Source organism: Lissotriton vulgaris, chromosome 3_1 (assembly GCF_964263255.1).
Source record: "Lissotriton vulgaris chromosome 3_1, aLisVul1.2, whole genome shotgun sequence".
In the NCBI taxonomy this organism is placed as follows: Eukaryota; Metazoa; Chordata; class Amphibia; order Caudata; family Salamandridae; genus Lissotriton; species Lissotriton vulgaris.
The window spans coordinates 347,825,626-347,849,242 of NC_141689.1; the positions used below are offsets into that span (position 1 = coordinate 347,825,626).

General features: G+C 46.3%; 1 protein-coding gene across 2 annotated transcripts in view; it reads right to left on the reverse strand.

The window, feature by feature from the left end:
- LIFR (LIF receptor subunit alpha) overlaps nt 1–23,617 on the reverse strand; it is a 611,573-nt gene that overhangs the window by 249,468 nt on the left and 338,488 nt on the right. For both annotated transcript variants that reach the window (XM_086960553.1, XM_086960554.1), the window contains exon 4: nt 114–231. In XM_086960553.1, the coding sequence (XP_086816679.1) occupies nt 114–231 (118 nt within the window). The remainder of the gene's footprint in view (nt 1–113; nt 232–23,617) is intronic.

Consider the following 23,617-nt stretch of genomic DNA (forward strand, 5'->3'; position numbering starts at 1 on the left):
AAATTAATATATAACGTGATGCTGAAAGCAATACATAAACACAGTGCAAATGTATTCAATCAGTATTACTTTAGAATCAGAAACTATACCAAAAGTAAATTTTTAAGTCTCACCGATAGCACACTTGATAAGTAGTGTTGGTATCTGTAAAGGAAGATCCATTCCACGAGCAGACCCAAGTCTGCAAATTGTGTGTAATACATTTGAATGTCTCCGGTGCTTCTGGCGCATCTGAAAGAGCAAAAAGAACAGGTGTAACTCCAAAGGTGTTCAATCATTTACTCACTTGCTATAAAAAAAAATTGGTCAATCTAAACTTGAGCAACATAGTATCGATACGGCTATATACATTTGACAAACACATTCTCTTTCTTTCCTTGTGTGGTAATCACTAATCCAGAGATCAAAGGTAAGCGACTAGTACCCCCAAAAGCTCATGTAGTTCGTCAATGTTTATGTCAGGTCCACTTTTTATAGCTCTCATTACCTTAGTTAGCAACTGATAAGCTCAGGTATTTTCCCAATATTTTGGACAGATAAAATGTCATGGGATTGTCATGAAGGCTTCAAAGTTGTGGTGATGTCAAATGCCTTTCCTGAGTCCGGGAGCATCTATCTGTAGTCCTCATTCGCTGGTAACATGTCAGGATTTTAATATCCACAAAAGATAAATGTACTTATAAAGAATGTAAATAAGACTAATTTACTGTGGCTGGGCACCATCAATAAAATATAAGGGGCATACAGATGAAACAAAGGCACTACGCACAACGGTTCTGAGAGAGATGAGGCTTTATTCTGATCTAGCAATAATAAATTCAAAACCCTGATGTGACCGAAAAGAAAGCATGACAGAGGAAGAAGAATGAGTGAGTGATAAAAGTGAGTGCACGTTCAAGCATGTATGGGAGGGTTATTTTCATATTATATTGTTGTAAGACGTATATGATTGGGCTCGTCATTTTCATTGACTATAGAGTAATGGACACAGAGTACACCTCAAACAGCATTATGAAAATCAGTTTGATCTAATGTATATGTACAGATGTTGCCATTTTTAAGTTTCATGAATGTAGCTAGGAAATAATTAAGCATAGACAGTGGTGGTACATGGTTTGGGGTAAAAGTGGCAATGTTTATACGTTTGTGTGGGACATAAATAGGTCGTCAGAGCAGGGAGACTCCTTAAAAATAGGGACCCAGAATGTTCTTTGAAAGCAGGAGTGTTGACCTCTTTTATAACTGAAAGAAAGAATTCATAAGCCACATTTTATTTTACCAGGATAGCTGGAGATAGTTTCCAGAGAAAAAGTAAATGAGGCCAAACAAGTATATTAACCTAAAAACAAGCGAAATTATAGAAACTCTGAACTCATATATTCTAGAGCTATACTTTGAGATTTTTCATTACAAGACTGTACTAGGCGTAAAACATACTACTTTATTCTTGCCTACTGGACAAGAATACATTTTTAAGAGATACAGTGAGGACAGAGATGTGGTCTTGCTGGAAACAACCTATTTTTAATAAAACGGGGACAGGTCACTGCCAGCTTTGAGAAATATCTAAAATGAAAAGTCATTGTAGCTGACTGCTTCAAGAACAGGATCAATCATTTGCTATTCAGAATATGCTGATCTCCTCAATTCCTGAAGTCAAACTAACGAGATGTGGGGCTCTGAGAGAATTACATAAAGGCATGCTGATCATGACTGCCTTTAAATGGTATATGAAACAAATGACTACACTCCCATAGATATGCCATGTTAGCCGTAAGGGTAAGCAAACTTTTAACAAGCTTATCTAGAACTGAAGAGTATTCAAACTTGATGAGCATAATCCTGTATAACTGTTAAAGCATGCGGATAATGAACACCTGTTCGCAATGGTTAATTTTGATATAGCATATGTTCACAGGTAGCTAAACAAATTCAAAACATTCACTAAATATCTTTAAAAATACAAGCTAAGTAATAATGTGCATGATGAACAGGTACATCAGGTATGATGGATGCGATTGTCTGAGCTTGCGCCTCCGTACACCCACTGCTGGATTCACATTTCAACACAAACTCGTTTCCTCACTTTTGTGCACTCTTTCACTTTATCCAGGACTTACAGTTACGTCTCTATATCTTTATGTAATTGAGGTATCATTGACCTTGGTTTGCTGCCAACATATGAACATCACACAGTAATCATACCAATAAACTGTGGTCACATTGTTGATGACTTTACAAATAAAGAGAGAATTTCTATAATGAAATGAATTCGATGAATGATTTCTATTCTACAAACATCTAACACAAACGATATGTATCATTGAAGAAGTAAACTAAAATGATTTAACACAAAATTGTCAGAACAATATTTTCTGGGAAAGCGAATTGTGGTTATGTTTACCAAATTGTTTATTTCAGATTAAACAAACCATCAAGTGCAGGTAAAATTTAACATGTGAAAATGATGCAGCAAAATTTAACGGCTGGCTACTGGTAAAAACATTTCCAAATATATTTTCGACTCTGTCCCACATTTTCTAGCTATTTTTGGGTTTGATGCTGTTTAGGTTTTACTTGCTCTGTGCTTGCTAAATCTGTTGTAAACAAAAAGGAAAAACTTAAAACTGGCCTAGATTACCATTGGTTGGCTATGACGTCACTAATTTCCTAGCTTCTTACGGATCAGAGTCCTTGCCTCACCTACATCGTGTCAGTACAAAAGGGGGTGGTGGTACAAAAGGGGGGGTGATGGACGGAGCATCTGAATCAATCAAACACTCACACCCAGTCAAAAGATCTGGGTTTAATCCATCACAGTTCTTTAGCCCACTCTGTCACCCCAGGTCAGACATGGCTATATGCAAATCAGTCTGACCCTGTGCCTCATGGGAACAGTCCAGCCCGAACTGCCAAGCCATGTCTTCCCTGGACCGGAAACAAGCTTCCGAGGACCGGTTTCTGGCATTCCAGCCGTCTTCAGCCCGTCTTGCTTGAATCCAGTGGCAAAGTGAGCAAGGGACTGAAGACTGTTCCATGAGGCACAGGGTCAGACTGATTTGCATATAGCCATGTCTGAACTGGGGTGGCAGAGTGGGCTAAAGAACGGTGATGGATTAAACCCAGATCTTTTGACTGGGTGTGAGTGTTTGATTGATTCAGATGCTCCGTCCATCACCACCCCTTTTGTATCACCTACATCCTGGGGCTTCGTGTGTGGCCCTGCCTTGGAGCATGGAAATAGTACAGGTTTCCTGCCTGCGGCCAAAACCTAATGGCTTTGCCATTGCTTGCTACTTCTCCTGTTTATAATGACTGAAGCCAATAAGCGGCTGCCTAAAAGATGGTGTCAAGAGAGCAGTGCATTATAGAAAGGATGTGATCTTTATGATGTGGCCATCGTAAGGATTTCACAGAAAAATAATGTATAAAGAGATCTTTTCTGCCTCCCTTTGACTAATGCATGTGTTCCCACTGGAAGGGAGGCCCTCTAGATGACATAGATAAACACATAGATTGCACACCGATTAGAAATTAAAGGCATTATTACCGTAAAACGGACACCCGGTAAATCTGCCTGCATGGGTTCTTTGGGGACAAATAATGAACACATTTGTTTACAAGACCTAGTTGGGAAGTGCCCACGGAAAAAAGTAGGGAAATAACCTGACAGATTGTGTACACTCAGAGAACATTGTAGTGAAGAATACGAAATATGTACTTATTTCAACCACTTTTAAAAATGGCAGACATCTTCCTTAGCTGTAAAGACAAGGCAGCCCATGCTAGAGGTGCTACACCTCCTGCATGTTTACCTTCCCACCTGCCTGGGTTCAATTTGTGCCTGGGGCAGGGGTGGGCTGTATCCCCCTTTGGGAGTCAGCCTGGTGTATATCAGATGTGGCTTAACCTTTGAAGCTCACTGCCTTGATGTGTAAATGCACTAGTCTTCTTAGTAGGGAGGAGATGTGACTTCCTTCCTGCTCAGGCCTTATGTTACAGTTAGCCCTGACAAATGGTGTTACCTGAAATTCATTGAGTCTACGATGAATAGGATACCATTGTTTACTGTGATTACAAAATGTAATGCGCTGTGGATATATTTTGCGCAGCATCACGTTGGAATATGGAAAATTGATCAATTTAAAATTTGAATAAAGGAACACAATAAAAAAATGTGGACATATTTGTTCCATTTTGATTAGCAGTAGTTTATTTTGTTGACAATTGAAGCCTGTGGGTCTGAAGGGACTGTGTCTTGGGCCTGGCTAACCGTTTGGGCAACAGAAGTGGACTCTAGATTTGTACGTGTGTTACAGACAGAGCGTGCACCGCGGCAGCACACCACAAACATTTATTAACATTGATCGTTAAATTTTGACCTGGTGCTAATCTCGGTGACGATAATTGTGATGGTGGTAATGGAGGAATGGAGGTAATCAGGCAGGTGGTTGTGGTGGTGGTTGCAAATGCTACTTACCAGTATGCATCTGTTCTTGGCATGTAGGGCTGCTGACATTCATATCTGTGCATAGATCGCCGCCTAGTGTTGGGTCCGGATGATTGCACATTGTTGTCCTGGAAGAGTCTTCGAAGTATCACGAGATAGGTGGCTCCTCCCCTGGACTACAGTGCGCATGGGCATCGACTCCATCCCCAGATTGTTTTTAGCCATTGTGGCCGAGATGGAGTGAACATTGTGAGTGATGACCATGGCATGAAATGCATGTAAACACTGCAGCTGCTACAGGCGCCGGGGAGGAGGGCGGGCGATATGAATGTCAGCAGCCCTACATGCCAAGAACAGATGCATACTCGTAAGTAGCATTTGCAGTTCGAGGCATGTGGGCTGCTGAATTCATATCTGTGCATAGAATACATAGCAGTCCCTCCATTAGCGGCGGCCGCCCGTGCCAGCTGCAGTAGTTTGGAAAAGTGTCTTGAGAACAGCCTGCCCTACAGCTGCCTGCTGTTTGGAGTGCACGTCTACACAGTAATGTTTTGTAAATGTATGTGTGGTAGACCATGTGGCTGCTCTACATATGTCTTCTAAGGGAATGTTTCCAAGGAAGGCCATAGAGGCCCCCAACTTTCTGGTGGAGTGGGCTCTTGGTGGAATTGTAAGAGTTTGTTTTGCTTTTGCATAACAGATTTGAATACATTTCACGATCCACCTAGCAATACCAGCCTTGGAAATAGCGTTACCTTTGTGGTGTGACGCAAAGGCAACGAAAAGCTGCTTAGTTTTTCTAAAATCCTTGGTCCTGTCAATGTAATACATCAGGGCCCTCTTGACGTCAAGGGTGTGGAGCATCCGCTCCGCCAGTGACTCAGGATTTTGAAAAAACACTGGCAACTCAATTGTTTGGTTTAAGTGGAATTGAGACACAACCTTGGGTAAAAATTTGGGGTTAGTGCGGAGCACTACCCTGTTAGCAAGAACCTGGAAGAATGGCTCCTGGATTGTGAGGGCTTGCAGCTCACTAACTCTCCGTAGCGATGTAATTGCTACTAAGAAAGCCACTTTCCAAGTCAAGAACTGCAGTTCGCAGGAATGTAGTGGCTCAAAAGGAGGACCCATCAGTCTTGTAAGAACCACATTGAGGTTCCACTCTGGAGCTGGAGGGGTCCGCGGTGGAATGACTCTTTTGAGTCCTTCCAGAAAAGCCTTGATAGCAGGCACCTTGAAAAGTGAAAGGTGCTGTCTATTTTGGAGGTATGCGGCCATCGCAGACAGGTGAATGCGGATGGAAGTATATGCCAAATTACACTGGTACAGATGAAACAGGTAACAGATGATGTTCTGAATGGAAGCATCTAGTGGATTGATGTTGTGGTTTGCACAATAAATGACAAACCGCTTCCATTTGGCCGCATAACAGGCTCTAGTAGTGGGCTTTCTTGCCTCCCGAATGATGTCCATGCAATTCGGAGGAAGGTTAAGGTAGCCAAATTCTAGGACTTCAGGAGCCAGATCGCCAGGTTGAGCTGTTGCGGATCTGGGTGCTGAATGTCGCCATGGCTCTGTGTCAGAAGGCTGGGTGTGAGACGAAGCCTTTGATGCGGTACCACGGACAGTTCCAGAAACGTGGTGTACCATGGTTGGCGAGCCCACGTTGGAGCAACCAGGATGAGAGTCATCGAATGCTGCCTGAGCTTGCGTGCCACCAGCGGTATCAGGGGTGCTGGGGGAAAAGCGTACGCAAATTTGCCTGACCAGTTCATCCATATCGCATTGCCCTGCGATTGTGGGTGTGGGAACCTGGCGGCGAAGCTTTGGCATTTTGCGTTCTCCCTTGTGGCGAACAGGTCTATTTCTGGATGACCCCATGTCTGAAAGTACGGCTGGAGTACTGATGGATGTATCTCCCACTCGTGCATCTGGTGGCTGTGCCTGCTGAGCAGGTCCGCCATCTGATTGTCCTTGCCTGGGAGGTGTTCTGCCATGAGGAAGATGTTCCTCTGAATGGCCCACTTCCACATGCTCTGAGCCAAATGAGACAGCTGTGGAGAGTGTGTCCCTCCCTGTTTCTGAATGTAGTACATGGCCGTCATGTTGTCCGTCCGGATCAACACGACCTTGTTGCACAGATGTACTTTGAACGCCTTTAAGGCCATGAAAATTGCCATCAGTTCCAACACATTGATGTGCATCTTCTTCTGCTGTTGTGTCCATAGTCCCTGCACTGTGTAATGGAGTACATGCGCTCCCCAACCTTGGAGAGAAGCGTCCGTCGTCAGGATAATCTGTGGCACAGGCTCCAGGAACGGTCGGCCCTTGCAAAGGTTTTGTGGACTCCACCAATGCAGAGAGTTGTATGCCCGACCGCTCACCAACACTAGGTCTTTTAATTGGCCATGAGCCTGAGTTCACTGACGTGCCAAGCACTCCTGAAGCGGACGCATATGTAGTCTTGCGTGCGGGACAATGGAGATGCAGGAGGCCATCATGCCGATCAACTGCATGAAAACTCGTGCTGGAAGTGAGTGTTGAGGTCTGAATTTTTGAATCAGTGATTGAATGCTGTTGATCCTCACTGAATTCGGCTGTGCTGTAGCCGCCAGAGTGTTTATGGTCGCACCCAAATACTGCCGTATGTGAGCGGGCTGGAGATGGGACTTTGGGTAATTCAGTGAGAATCCCAGATCGTGCAGAAGGTGAATGGTTTGGGACACGTGGTCGGCACACTGCTTGTCCGACTTTGCTTGAATGAGCCAGTCGTCCAGATAGGGGTAGACGTGGATGTTCTGACGTCTTAGATGCGCCGCCACTGTCGCCAGGCACTTTGTGAAGACCCTGGGCGCCGTGGTGACCCCAAAGGGCAGAACCTTGAACTGGTAGTGCTGGTTTTGAATGATGAACCTTAGATATTTTCTGTGTGAAGGATGCAGGGGAATGTGAAAGTAAGCATCCTTGAGGTCCAGAGTTGCCAGGAAGTCCCCTTGCTGAAGCAGTGGGAGAACCTGTTGCAGAGTAAGCATATGAAAATGCTCTGACAGAATGTACGAGTTGAGAGGTCTGAGGTCTAGGATGGGCCTGAGAGATCCGTCCTTTTTTGGGATTAGAAAGTACAGGGAGTAAACCCCTGTTCCCCTTTCTTGCAGTGGAACGAGCTCTATTGCCCCTTTTTGCAGCATGACTTGAACTTCCTGCTGCAACAAGTGCAAGTGCTCGCCGGACATAGGACGGTTCTTTGGAGGTATGTTTGGTGGAATGGAAGTGAGTTCCAGACAATAACCCTACTGAATAAGAGATTTGACCCACCTGTCCGTGGTGATGGACCTCCACACGGGCAGGAACTGCTGGAGTCTCCCCCCAACCGGTGTTGTGTGGTCGGGGGGCAGTGACAAGGCGTCACTGTTTGCTGGCGGTGGAGGACCTGGAGCTGTTATTTCCACGTCCTCTGCCCTTGACGTTGTTGCCACGGTATCCACCCCTACCCTTGTTGGTATATGAGGATTGGGTGTTACTTTTATAGAATTGTGTGGATTGTGACGCTTGACCCCTTGAGGTGCCTCTGTTATTGGAGCGGCGAAAGGAACCACCCCGAAACTGCTGGGACTGTAGGGCACCCATAGATTTAGCAGTGTCAGTGTCCTTTTTCATTTTTTCAAGGGTGGCATCCACTTCTGGTCCAAACAGGTGGTCTGGATTTACTGTTTGGTTAAGGATGGTAGTCTGAATGTCTGGTTTAAAGCCTGATATTCTGAGCCATGCATGCCGGCGCAGCAGAACGCTAGTATTTATTGCTCGTGAGGCGGTATCAGCCACATCTAGAGCACACTTAATGGAGGCATTGGTAATACGTTTCCCCTCCTGAATCAGCATTTCAGCAGCCTCCTTATACTGATCTGGCAAGTGCTGTAGAAGTGTTTCTAGGGTGTCATAGTGTGCCCTGTCGTAGCGTGCAAGTAGCGCCTGCGTGTTTGATATGCGCCACATATTGGCTGCCTGCGCAGCAATACGTTTCCCTGATGCCTCAAACACCTTTGATTCCTTGTCAGGGGGAGGAGCATCACCCGTGGTTTGTGAGTTGGCTCGTTTACGTGCGTTGGAGACAACCAAAGAGGCTAGTGGCAACTGTCCCTTGATGTACGTTGGGTCAGTGGGCGCTGCCTTGTATTTCTTGTCAATGCGAGGATTGATGACTCTTGCCCGGGTGGGCTCCTTGAAAACCTCTGGTGCATGTTTGAGCACGCCTTTGAGCATTGGCAATGTCTTGACAGTTTTTTCAGCCACTGAGAAAGTGTCAAAAAGAAAATCGACATCCACTGGGTCTGCATGGAGGTCTACGTCATGATTGGCTGCAGCTCTTTCAATGAGAGCGTTGAAGGCTGCGGAGTCCTCCGTTGGGGAAGTCTTTGCAGCAAAAAGCTGTGGCTCATGTCCCGAATGAGGGTCCTCAGGATCGCCCCCGGCAGACCATGGCTCATTGACATCTTCTGGGTCTGAGTAAACTGGATAAGCATACTCATCCTCTTCATCTCCGTCCCCCTCTCCAGCGATAGAATGAGTGGGTGAGGGCTCCCGACCTTGTGGAGATGCAGACTCCACAGGGGCAGATGTACACGCAGAGTCCAACTTCTTTTTAAGGGGAATGTGGAAATGCTCCAACACTGGCTCTGGGGTGATTTTCCGTTTAAGGAGAGAGAGCTTGCCTGTGTTGGCGTCGATGATGACCTCTCGACGCTCCTCCTCTGCTAGTGGTTGGAGCCGTGGCTTTGGAATCACCAATGATGCCTTCGGCGTCGAAACCTGCTTCAAGGGCACTCCGACTCCCGGTTTCGCAGTGAAAGCCTTCGGCGCCGTCCTTGGCGGCAGCGTGAAGTGAATCGGCGCCTGCGCCTTCGCCGGTTTCTGCTTGGGCGGCACAGTGTCCTTCGGCTCGAGCGCCGCGGCCCCATCCCGAATACGCTGAAGGGACTCCGTGACCTTCTTGGTGAGTGAGGCGGAGGGACGGACCGGCACGAGCGAGTCCTCCGATGCCGGATTCGGGTCGGCAACCAAAGCCGCAGTCTTCGGAGCCGACGCAGCACCCCCTTTGGCTTTGTCGACTGGGAGCGGTGCAGCCAGAGACTTGGGGTCGTCCTGACGCTTTTTTGAGGCCTTCTGATGGTCATCGACCTTCTTGGCGTCGACGCGACTCTTCAGAGCGTTGACCAACTTCGGCGCCGACGCAGCCGCGTCGGGCGTCTTCGCCTTTGGCTTCTAAACCGGAGTCTTCGGATCGGCCATTTTGGCGTGGCTCTTGAGCTCGACGGCCATCTTGGATTTCTTCGGCGCCGAGGCCTCCGAAGCCTTCGATCCAACCAGTGCGACTTGCACTTTCGGTTTCGATACGGATGGCGTCGACCCTGATGGTTTCACTTTCGGTTTCTGGACCGGGAGTGGAGCCCCACCAATGTCCGTGGCCGGGCCAGGAGTCGGAGCCGTGGGACGAGTTTTGAGGTCTTGGGTAAGGCCCGAAGGCGATCCCTCGACCTGGGCCTTATCATGTTGGGTGGCCCCGGAGTCAGTGTGAGGAAGCTCCTCCTCTGAGCTATCCTCTACCGTGGCAATGGCCCCGTCGTCGTCCCCTACCTCCTCGACGACTTCCTCGAACTCTTCGTCTTCCGCGTCGTAGTCTTCTTCGCCCTCCGACGCCGGGTTAGAGTCCGAGACATTTTGGATGGTGTCGTCTTCAACATCCTCTTCAAAGATGTTCGCCGGTGGGGGTGCCGAGCTCTGGGCCTGCAGTCTTGCGGCCCGACGTAGCTTGAGAGTTTTCTTCGACCGGAACTTGGAGCAGGCCATACACTTGGCCTCGTCGTGGTCCGGCGACAAGCACTTGTTGCACACAGGGTGCACGTCGATGTGCGGGTACTTTGAGGCACACACTGGGCACCTCTTAAATGGACTTCGTTCCATGATGAAGTAGTCTGGAGCGTCCTGCAGGCCCGTCCGCGCCGACAGCACGCGGATGGGCAGCAGTTGATCGGAGCCGATGAATGAACCAACCCGACCGATAGACAATACCGACGCGAGTCCTAAAGACCTTTTGGTCTCAAGTAAAGAAATTTAAACAACTATCGATTCCGACAGAGGGAACCGAAACACATCCGAACCCAATGGCGGAAAAAAACAATCTGGGGATGGAGTCGATGCCCATGCGCACTGTAGTCCAGGGGAGGAGCCACCTATCTCGTGATACTTCGAAGACTCTTCCAGGACAACAATGTGCAATCATCCGGACCCAACACTAGGCGGCGATCTATGCACAGATATGAATTCAGCAGGCCACATGCCTCGAACACTATTGGTAATAATGGCAAAGAGGCAGTGGTAATGGTGGTGGCGGCGATGATAATGGTTGTGATAAAGGTGGTGGTAACTGAATGGGTTGGTGGTAATGGTAATGGTAATGATAGTGGTGGTAAAAGTGAAGGTGGCAATGGTGGTGGTGTAGTAATTGTGTTTGTGGGGCAAGGTGGTGACAATGGTAGGGAGTAGGGACCACTGGTAGCCATGGTTATATGAGTGAGGCACAGCAGGAGCTGAGAATGCCATGAGCTACTGCTTCCTGCCTTTAATGTGCTGCAGTGGTAGAGGATTTGACTCTACATTTTGACGGACACAAAATATAAATACATTTAACACAGTGCTCACAGTGATATTGGGTAATCTCACCGAACCACTATCTCACCTGGCAGGCAGCCATGCAAATATGGTTGGGTAATTGCTGTAGAACCATCAGGGCTCTAATCCAAGCACCATTTCAGCAATAGAATACAAATTCTGCCAAATAAAAATAGCATAAAGGAGATCGCCAAATATGGCAACCAAAACCCCTCAGTCTCTACTGCTTTAAAAAACTTTTTCTTGCATGAGCTCTGATGGACAGCTGCACTGTCACGCTAAATCTAAAAAAGGACAACTAGATCCAGTGCCTTGAGGCTGACATGCAAGTATTTGAGCATTTACCATAATTGAGGAGTAGGCTGATGGATATATTGATTCTGATGTTGTTTGAAGGATGGCAAAGTAAAATGAAATATTGTAATGAAGAGGTGGCATTTCAAGATGAGGCATCACATGAAGTAGAGGGTAAATACTTGTGTCTATCCTGAGGAAGTGCCCCTCAACCTGTATTTATGGAGACCAAGCAGCGAAAAGATCAAGGATGTGGTTCATACCGTGATCAGCAACACAAAGATGAGGCAGCAGTATAACTGTATTTTGAGCCTGTTACAAAGTCATCCTATGCCCTGGGCACCCCCCAACTAGTGCTGACTTGAACTGGTGGTAAGTGACTCTGACTGGCCCTGGGCTCAGTTTAACCAGATCCAGGGCCAGTGCCAATCTAAAAGGAACACATTAGAATACAGTTAAGACACCTAACATACACTATTGTATGGTGGGGTACTCCTGTAATTGGCATGACCTACCCCATAAGCCCCTAGTACGTAATGGGGCAGGGGATTGAAACTACCTAGAAGTCTCCAGTATCCTGGGGCATGGCAGTTTAGAGGCCAGCAGATTTTCTGCACCAGCATGTGTGCAGTGCTGAAGCTGGAGGTCAGTTTAAAAGCGGCACTGGTGGCCAGGACAGCTTTTAAACCTTAAATGGTGCCCAAAATCAACGTTGGGAGTAGGGTCCCTTAAGAATAAAACACCTACCATGTTTTTGCATATTAGGGACCCCCGGGGTCACCCCTAGGTATCCCAGGGGTGGGGGGTCAGTTATCTATAAGGTACGCCCTTATAAAATGAGTTTTTATATGCCTGGGTATAGTGAAATTTTACATTTCACTCCTCACATTGTATTATACAATGTGGGGAGTGAAATGAGCCGCCCAAATTCAACTTTGATGCTAGAAGAACTGGGTATGGAAGATTTGGAATATTCCTGCAGATTCAAAACCCCTGAAGTCTCTCCTAGTTGCACAGTGGGTGGGGGTCCAGTTGAAATTAGGGAAATACTTATAAAATATGGTTTTATAAGCCTTGGTGCTAGAAAAGAGGCCCAAGTCATTTTCCCCATTGCAAATTCCATGGCCCATAGGTTTACATGGTAGGAAGGTATTGATTTATAAATATTGATAGGAGAGGACTAGCCAGACCATTCAAAGACTTCCCAGAATGGTAGTAGTAAATCCAACAATGATATTGTTGAATTTTTCCTAAAGTGTACATACAAGAAGTTATAAGACTTTGTTTGTAAGTCCAAATTCAGCCTTCCAGTGGTCTGCCCTGATTGGTCAGAGTTAAGTGGATTAGCCAGGCTGCTTTGAAAAGGTGATAAAGAACCCCTATGCTGGGAAGGCAGTTGGCTGGTCTATAGGAATTCCAGGTCAGGGGGCTGGAGTCGTAAACCATCCTCTTCAAAGGCAGAGGGGAGGCCTGGGTTTCAATTTCACTCTGACACACTTGGCCCAGAGTTAGGGCTAGGCTTAAGTAAGGTATGTGCAGGTGGTATAGGGAGAGTCCATGGAAATAAGCCATCCCCACGGGTGTGTTTAGCCAGCTCTTAACTCCTTGCTGGAAAATCAGCCATAATGGATTTGGAAGAATGATGCACTCTGGCACAAACTAATGCCACACTCTACATGATGTGGTCATAACTATGAGGAGTTGCCCATCTCTCATTGGCCAGAAGTGACCTGGTGCTTGACCCAGAGAATTTTGAATAAGTATCTGAGAGGGGCAGAGCCCTCCAGATCTGCTGCTTGAAACTTACTGAAGCAAGAAATGCCCTGCTGAAAAGAAGTTTGCTGTGCAAAGATTTCTAAGGCCTGACCTCTGAAGACTGCACCAACTGAAACTGCAGCTCTGTGGATTACCTTTGCTGCAAAAGGACTCAGTGGACTCCCAGCAAGCTACAGGTTAACAGAGATCACCTGGACAGCCCCACAAAGAATTCAAAGACTGGAGTACCAGTGGATTTGTAAGGATTTTGTTCAAGTGGATTGTGGAATTGAAGTTTCTCACTTTCAAGGACCCTCTTGGAGATTCCAGAACCTTGGATTGTGTGTTGGATACTTTGGGACCCGCAAGCAGAACTCCAGAAAGGTGTTCTAACTGGACCCCGCTTTCTGAAGAAGGCGGCCCACCACAGGGGTGAGAAAATAATTCAGAAAAATTTATAAAGGTGTGTGTCCCTGACAAAAAACAAAATGACTAAAAGAGGCACTGTTGGTTTCTAAGCACTAGAAAGTGACTCATCTTTAAAAATTCATATCTCTGGTTCACTACAGTGGATTCTTTTCTATTTTGTGTCATTTAAAAGATAAAAATATTACCTATTTTTATAAATTGGTGCTGGATTTTTATTTTGTGTTGGGTCTTAATTATTTACTGAAATGTTGTTTTTAAATGCTTTATATACCTGTGCTCGCAGTCACGTTACCAAGGGTTGAGCATAGGAATAATTTTGTAAGACCTATGCTGGGTCCTATCATGTGGTAGTGGCCTTATTGCCAGTGGCAGACCTACATTTGCCCTTACCAATAACGCACTTTCCAACATTTGGTGCTCAGCGGTGTGGATGAGGACTTGTGTTTAAAAAGTACACCTTCCAGTGAATAATTTATTATAAAAATCCTCTAAATTGCCTTAGATCAAAACTTTTGAGTTTGATTTTTGGAATTTGGACTAAACTGTTTTTAATCCATGGTTTTGATTTTTCCAAAATGTTCTAAGTCTATTGTGCCTAGTTTTTTGAGACCCAAAACTAGGGAACCATGGAGCTGGACCTGGCTAAACTGTCCCAGTTTAAGATGGCGGATCTTAGGGAACAGTATAGGCTTAGGGGGCTTCGTCCTGCCAAGAAGATGAGGAAGGCAGGGTTGCTTGAGTCCCTAAAGGCCTGAGCCAGGGCAGCGGAGGAGAACCCATGGGGGTGGGAAGATGTTCCCCCAACCTCACCCGAGAGAGGTGTGAGGATGAGACCTTTCCCATTGTGACTAGTGTTAGCCAGGTGAATCAAGGTGGTGGTGGGAGTGGGGAAGGGTCCCTTACTTGGAGAAGGAGAAATTCGAATTGGCTAAGAGAAAATGGGATAGGGAAAAGGAGAAAAGGAATGGTGGCAGCGAAAGTGAAAACGATGCCGAGATGTTCAGGGGTGGTAGATTTGAACCTAAACTTACCAAGGGCATAGTACCCAAGTACACTCAGGGGGATGCAATTGATAGGTGGCTAGCAGCTTTTGAGAGGGCCCTGTAAATGAATAGGGTCCACTCTAGGTATTGGGGTGCACTCCTGTGGGAGTTGATTCCAGTAGCTGGGAAGGATAGGCTCCTGACCGTAAGGGAGAGGATGCAGAATCAAACCAGCAGATGAAGGCATGCTTAGTCAATAGATTTGGTCTGACTCCAGAACAGTATAGGGTGAAGTTTAGAGGCACCCAGAATGACACATATGAGGGATTGTACAATTTGTTTTTGAAAGAACACATTTTGACTCATTGTGCAGAAGAGAAGTTACGCCTGTATCTAGTGGACTCTTAGCTGACAAACCCCAGAGAGCTGGGGGAATCAGCTGATGAGTGGGTGAGAACCCGGGTTTCCATTCAGCATCAGGGGGGGTGACCAGAAGAAAGGAGGACAGGTCCCTCCTCAGGGGAAAGCCCAGGGAAATGAAGGTCAAAAACCTAAGGAGTCCTCCAAAGACCCACAACAACCTGCACAAGGAGGGTGTCCCCGAGCCAACCCAAATTCAAAGGGAGGGGGCTTCAGGGAAAGCCTGGTAGGTTCTTTGATCCCTCAAAGGTGGGTAAGTGCTTTGACTGTAACCAGCCAGGGCATAAGCAGGGAGATGCTGTCTGCATCAAGAAGCTCCCCCCTAGGGGGCCATCCACAGGGATGGCCAGTGTCAGTGTATGGGTGGAGAGTGGTAACCCAGAGAGGGGTAGTCAGGTGGTGCAAGCAACCTTAGTGTCCCTGGGAGGGGTGAATATTGCCACCTTTGCTGCCGTACCTCCAAACACAAGTACAGGCAGAGGCCTAAAGTGAATGGGACTGAGGTTGAGGCTATCAGAGACACTGGGGCTAGTGTGACTATGGTCCTGGGTGAACTGGTGCCCCCAGAGATGTTGTTACCTGATGAGTTTCACCAGGTGACATATGCAGACAGCACTACTAAACTCCATCCTATGGCTGTGGTGGATTTGGAATGGGGAGGTGTGACAGGCCCTATGAAGGTAGCTGTGTCAAAGGTGCTCCCAGTCCAGTGTTTACTGGGCAATGATCTTGAAGCCTCTGCGTGGTCAGAGGTGGCGAGAGGACTCCATATGAAAATATTGGAGCTCCCTGAGTGGGTATTTTTGATGTGACTAGGTCACAGACTAGCCAGAAGGAAGGGGCTGGATACTTGGACCCTGGAACAAAGAGCCAAGCATCCAAGGACAAGGGCACTGGACCTGGTGAGCCAGCCCAGGGAACTCCAGAGGTCAAGGTAGAATCTATCCCTGATGGGGAAGATCTGGCCTCTGAGGGAGGGACTCCATACTTGCCAGAGCTGTCAGATTTGGCAGAACTGACAGGAGCAGGTGGACCCCTCCAGAGGGGAGTTCAGACAGGGACAGGGATTGCTTCTAAGCAAGAGGAAGGGGATGACAGTGGGTTTCATAACCTCTACTGGGAAGATGGACTGCTTTATACTGAGGCCAGAAACCTCAAGGAAGGGGCCACCAGGAGGTTGGTGGTGCCCCAGAAGTACAGAGTTCATCCTGACTTTGGGTCACGATATCCCCTTGGCAGGACATTTGGAACAGACAAAGACATGGAACGGGTTTCTGAACCATTTCTACTGGCCCCTTATGAGGGAAGAGGTGTGGCGCAGCGGCCAGGGCGACTGACGCCAGACACTGGGGATCACGGTTTGATCCCTGGCACGGGCAGCAGGGGTCTGCCCAGCACCATGTGACTCTGGGTAATAGCTCGCTTAATCTTCCCGACGGCCCCCAGCGCCGGGATGCCTATGGGTAGCTGTGCGCTTTACAAATACCGAATTTACATTTATGTCTGAAAAGGTAAAGGAGCTTTGTAGCTCCTGTGTCCCCTGTCAGGCCAGTGTCAAGGCAGGGGGCAAGACAAAGGCTCCCCTAATACCACTGCCAGTGGTTGGGGTTCCTTTTGAAAGGGTGGGGATGGACATTGTTGGTCCCCTGGACCCACCTACTGCATCAGGGAATAGGTACATCTTAGTGGTAGTTGAAATTGCTACTAGATACCCTGAAGCCATACCTCTTAGAACCATTAATGCTCCTGCAGTGGCTAGAGCACTGCTTGGTGGGTTTTCCAAAAGAGGTGGTGTCAGATAGGGGCACAAACTTCCTGTCCAGCTATCGGACTGATATGTGGGATGAGTGTGGTGTCAACTACAAGTTCACCACCCCGATCACCCATAAGGAAATGGTCTTGTTGATTCAACAAAACCCTGAAGGGCATGACAAATGGGTTTTCAGAGAAACTCAGGAGGAGATGGGATGTTCTCCTCCCATGCTTACTGTTTGCCTAAAGGGAGGTGCCACAAAAAGGGGTTGGTTTCAGTCATTTTGAGCTGGTGTTTGGACACCCTGTGAGGGGGTCATTGAACCTGCTAAGAGAGTCTTTAGAGAAGCTTCTTAAAGAAGCTAAGGGCAATGTGCTAGGCCAGAGATCTAGAAAGGCGGAGTACATGTACAAGGCAAACAGCAAACTGGAGGCCAGCCAGGAGCTCATGAAGCACCGGTATGATCAAAAGGCTACTATGCCTGAGTATACTCCAGGACAGTTGGAGCTTGTGGTTCCCAGGGCCCTCCATGACAAGAGGAGTGTGCCCTTTCCAATCTTAGAAAAGAAGGGTGAGGTTACCTATTTGGTTGACCTTGGCACCCTCCAGTACCCTCAAAGTGTCCTGCATGTGAATATATTGAAACCCCACCATGACAGGGCAGACATGACCATGTTACTGGTCACTGATGAGGGTGTGGAGGAGGAAACTGAGCCTGTACCCGACCTCCTCTCCACTAATGTGCAAGATGGGTCAGTGGAAAGAGTTGTACTCTCTTCCAAATTGACAGACCAGCAGCACAGAGACTGTAAGCAGGTGCTGGAGCAGTTTGTTGGCCTGTTCTCTTTGACCCCAGGCATCACTGAGTGGTGTGTGCACCACATTGACACTGGTGACAGCCTACCTGTCAAAAATAAACTATACAGGTCGTCTGGCAGCATCAGAGCCAGCATTAAAGCTGATGTTGCGAAGATGCTGGAGCTGGGGGTAATTGAACCGTCTGATTCTCCATGGGCCAGTCCAGTGGTACTGGTACCTAAACATAATCCTCAGGGGGGACCCAAGGAGTTAAGGTTCTGGTTCAGAGGTTTGAATGCAGTCACAAAGACTGATGCTCACCCTATACCTAGAGCTGATGAGCATATTGATAGGTTAGGGGCTGCTAAGTACCTGAGTACTTTTGATTTGACTTCAGGTTACTGGCAGGTTGCCCTCACTGATGGAGCAAAGGAGAGGTCAGCATTCTCCACACCAGAGGGACATTATCAGTTTAAGGTAATGCCCTTAGGATTCAAGAATGCACCTGCCACCTTCCAAAGGTTGGTGAACAGGGTCTTGTCTGGGTTGGAACAGTTCAGTGCAGCTTACCTTGATGATATAGCTGTATACAGTTCTACCTGGGGGGATCACTTAAACCACCTAAGGAAAGTGCTTCAGGCCATATAGCAAGCAGGCCTGACTATTGAGGCAAAGCAATTGCCTAGTAGGGCAGAGTTCCGTGGTGTACCTGGGCCACCTGGTAGTTGGGGCCATGTACAGCCGCTCCAAGCTAAAATCCAAACTATTTTAGATTGGACAGCTTCTGTTACCCAGGCTCAGGTCAGGGCATTCCTTGGCCTGACAGGGTACTATAGAAGGTTTGTTCAAAATTATGGGACGATTGTGGGGCTCCTAACAGAACTGACTTCTAAAAAGAGGCCCATAAAGGTGATTTGGACCCCAGAGTGTCAGAAGGCTTTTGACACTCTCAAAGCTCCTATGTGTTCAGCACCAGTGTTACTGGCCCCTGACTACAAAAAAATAATGTGTAGTTCAGGCTGATGCTTCAGAGCTAGGGATAGGGGCAGTTTTGTCACAGCTAAATGAAGGGGGCCTTGATCAGCCAGTTGCCTTTATTAGCAGGAGGCTTCTTCCCAGAGAGCAGAGGTGGAGTGCCATTGAGAGAGAGGCTTTTGCTGTGGTGTGGTCACTGAAAAAGTTGAGACCATATTTGTTTGGTACTCACTTTCGTGTTCAAACTGACCACAGGCCTCTCAGGTGGCTCATGCAGATGAGAGGGGAGAATCCCTAGCTGTTAAGGTGGTCCATTTCCCTACAGGGAATGGACTTTACAGTGGAACACAGACCTGGGGTTGCCCATGCCAATGCAGATGGACTTTCCAGGTTTTTCCACTTAGCCGATGAGGACTACCAGGGTGTAGATTAGTAACCCATCATCTTTCACTTGGGGGGCTATGTTGCAAAGTCATCCTGTGCCCTGGGCACCCTCCAACTTTTTGCTGACTGGAACTGGTGGTAACTGACTCTTACTGACCCTGGGCTCTGTTTAACCAGGCCCAGGGCCAGTGCCAAGCTAAAAGGAACACATTAGAATACAGTTAAGACACCCAACATACACTAGGGTATAGTATGGTATGGTGGGGTACTCCTGTAATTGGCATGACCTACCCCATAAGCCCCTAGTATGCAATGGGGCAGGGGATTGAAAATATCTAAAAGTCTTCAGTATCCTAGGGCATGGCAGTTTAGAGGCCAGCAGATTTTCTGCACCAGCATGTATGTTGTGCTGAAGTCTGAGGTCAGTTTAAAAGCAGCACTGGTTGCCAGGACAGCTTTTAAACCTTAAATTGTGCCCAAACTCGACTTTGCGGGTAGGGGCCCTTAAAAATAAAAACAAAATACCATGTTTTTGCATAGTAGGGGCCCCCAGGGTCATTCCTAGGTATCCCAGGGGTGGGTGGTCAGTTATCTATAAGGTACGCCCCTATAAAATTAGTTTTTATATGCCTGGGTAAAGTGAAATTTTACATTTCACTCCCCACATTGTATTAAAGAGCTGCTCAAATTCGACTTTGATGCTAGAAGAACTGGGTATGGAAGAATGCAATATTTCTGCAGATTCAGAACCCCTGAAGTCTCCCTTAGTTGCACAGTGGATGGGGGTCCTGTAGAAATTAGGGAAATACTTATAAAATATAGTTTTAATAGCCCTGGAGCTATAATAGTGGCCCAAGTCATTTCCCCATTGCAAATCCCATGGCCCATAGGTTAACATGGTAGGAAGTTATTGATTAATAAATATTGATAGGAAAGGACTAGCCGGACCATTCAAAGACTTCCCAGAATGGTAGTAGTAAATCCAACAATATGATATTGTTGAATTTGTCCTAAAGTGTACATACAAGAAGTTTCAAGATTTTCTTGTTTGTAAGTCCAAATTCAGCCTTTCAGTGGTCTGCCCTGATTGGTCAGAGTTAAGTGGATTAGCCAGGCTGCTTTGAAGAGGTGATAAAGCACCCCTCTGCTGGGAGGGCAGTTTGCTGGTCTATAGGAATGCCAGGCCAGGGGCATCCTCTTCAAAGGCAGAGGGGAGAACTGGGTTTCATTTTCACTCTGACACTCTTGACCCAGAGTCAGGGCTAGGCTTAACGAAGGTATGTGCAGATGGTAGGGGTTGAGTCCATGGAAATAAGCCATCCCAGGGGGTGTGTTTAGCCAGCTCTTACCTCCTTGCCGGAAAATCAGCCATTATGGATTTGGAAAAATGATGCACTCTGGCACAAACTAATGCCACACTCTATAGGATGTGGTCATAACTATGAGGAGTTGCCCTGCTCTCATTGGTCAGAAGTGACCTGGTGCATGACCCAGAGAATTTTGAATAAATATCTGAGAGGGGCAGAGCCCTCCAGATCTGCTGCTTTAAACTTACTGAAGCAAGAAGTGCCCTGCTGAAAATAAGTTTTCTGTGTAAAGATTTCTAAGGCCTGACCTCCGAAGACTACACCAAGTGAAACTGCAGCCCTGTGGATTACCTTGCTGTAAAAGGACTCAGTGGACTCCCTGCGAGCTACAGGTTAACAGAGCTCACCTGGACAATCCCACAAATAATTCAAATCCTGGAATACCAGTAGATTTGTAAGGGTTTTTTCAAGTGGATTGCGGAATTGAAGTTTCACACTTTCAAGGACCCTCTAGGAGATTTCAGAACCTTGGATTGTGTGTTGTATACTTTGGGACCCGCAAGCAGAACTCCAGGAAGGTGGTCTAACTGGACCCAGCTTGCTGAAAAAGGCGGCCCACCACAGTGGTGAGAAAATTCTTCAGAACAATTTATAAAGGTGCGTCCCTGACAGAAAACGAAATGACTAAAAGGGTCACTGTTGGTTTCTCTGACTGTTGGGTCACTAGAAAGTGACTAATTTTAAAAAAATCATATCTCTGGCTCCCTACAGTGGATGTTTTTGGTTTTGGTGTCATTTAAAAGATACAAATATAACCTATTTTTATAAAGTGGTGTTGGATTTTTATTTTGTGTTGTGTCTTAATTATTTACAGAAATTGTGTTTTTAAATGCTTTACATACCTGTCTTTGAAGTTAAGCCTGTCTGCTCGCAGCCACGTTACCAAGGGTTGAGCATAGGAATAATTTTCGAAGACCTATGCTGGGTCCTATTATGTGTTAGTGGCCTTATTGCCAGTGGCAGACCTACATTTGCCCCTACCAATAACCCACTATCCAACAGAGCTTAATTTCAAAACATGCTAACCAGTGGCCTAACGCTTTTCGTGCTCTTTGCCAAGGTGGAGTAGCCTAATGCCCAACTTATCAACTTTCTATTCTTTTGAAAATAGCATAATCTGGAAACATTCATTTTGGGTACTTTTAGATCATCAATACTATCCTATCACAAGTTTTAAGAGGAAAACTGTAACAGAAAATACATTTTATAACCCAATGGACAATGAATATTTGTAAAAAGTGGTTAAGACTTCAAAAGGCAGTGAGGGTTCTCTTTTGCCAAAGACACTTAAATTAGTAGCCTTTTTTTAAAACTGCATTTATTGTAAAGGGAGCTTTGCTGGAAGTTTGCAAGTCTTATCCCAAATTATATTTTTGGGAAACTGAGGGGCAGAATTTTTTTAGAAATTAAGCTGAGCCACACTGGCAATGAGTGAAATTAATCTAAATGTTAAATACATTTTTCTTAGCAATTCCAAAAAACCCCAGTGAGTTATCTTTTGAAAATGTGCGGCACATAGTGCACTACTGACCAAAAGAACCAATAAAATAACTAAATGGGTTTAAAAGCTCTTTTTGAAGACAAACACACACATGTATGCCAACCTCATACTGACACCTACTCCGCACTGCAAAATCTATTTCTGGCTGCTGCATTGGAGACCCTGGTGGGACAGCCGGCAGCAGGAAAGGCAGTCAGGGTAAGGAGAAGGGCAGGCAGTCAAGGCAGTCAGAGCTTAGTCCCTCTATCAATCAAGAGTCCTGCCTTTGAGGTGCTGAAATGAGTTAGTGTCTACACTTGCGGCCAAGGTCACCTTTTCTGTTCTACTCTCTCCTCCAAGGCCGTCTTATCAGCACTTCCCATTCGGCTAGATTGGCACCGCACAATGCATGGAAAGTGCCTAAACTCTCCTCTGCAAAGGAGGATGAGCGCACAACCCTTTTACAGTGGTTCTCTCCGGGGAGCGGCCTAGCTCCCCGAAGTGAACCATGTGGGTGGCACAATCAGTGCTGCAGGCCCACTAGTAGCATTTGAATCACCAGCCCTGGCACACTCAGTGCACTTTACTAGGGACCTACTGGTAAAACAAATATGCCAATCATGGATAACCAATCACAATAACAATTTATACAGAGAGCATATGCACTTTTATCACTGAACAGCAGTGGTAAAGTGCCCAGAGTCCTATTGCCAACAACCACAGTTCAGGAAAAATAAAGGAGGAAGAACCAAAAAGTTTGGGGATAACCCTGCAAAAAGGGCCATTTCCAACAAACGCTATGGCAATAAGGAGATATGATAAAGAAATGTTGCAATTAATAGTCTTACAAACCAGATTACCGACTTACAGGACTCATCGATATATTAGCAGCATGGATTACAACCTAATCACCTATTAAACATTCTTAATGTGTGATAATACGTAAATAATGCATTAACTTTTTCTAGAATAGGCTGAGAAGCCATATACCTCACTGCATAAAAAGGGACAAACAATGCATTCCAAATGCCTTTGACTAAGGACATTTGCTACCAACAAAATTTCACTGGCAAAGGAATCTAGTTGGAAGATATCCTTTTGAGAAACACTCCATGTAATCATTGCAAACTTAATTCGGGAGCGTGAAAAATATTTATAGGGGTGGAATGAAGTACACGGACTGACAAGGACATATGAAGTACTCTGCACAGTATCTAACACAAAATGGAATGAAAACAAGGACTCCTTAGAGCGCCAGAGACTAAGAGTGACTGCTTGTATGGCACACATGGCTTCCTTAATAAGGACCCCCGCGAGGTCAAACTAGACTGTTTCTGCCAACCTAGCAATATAAAGTGCAAGGTGAAAACCAAAGTTAAAAACAAAGGAACAGAGGACGGTCGCAAAGCCCATGACTTGGCTTTCTAACCACATGCAAATCTGTGTCAAACACAATGGCAAGAAACCAGGACACAATTGTACTAAGACATCCAAGTATCCATTGACGGGCTCACATAACCTTCCTTACCTTGCTTTAGTTTGGAAACTTAATGTTTGCAATTTCTCTTGGGACCAATAATTGTTTACCCAGTACGAGTTGTCTTGATTTTCACTCACATCAGAGTTTTTAGTAAAATTTACTTTTTTTTTACTTCTTTCCCATGTTCAGTTTCTTCATCTTTATTCTTTGTTTTGCCCTATGCTCACACTCCTTTGCTTTGTAATTACTGGTATCTTGAGCCCTAGTTCCATCTTTATTTCACACTCTGTCCTATCTTTTTGCTTCCTTTGATTTAAATGTTCTCAATCATGCCTCTTTTCACCTCCGCTCTCCTTTTATAAGTCGCTTGCTCCGGGGTCTTG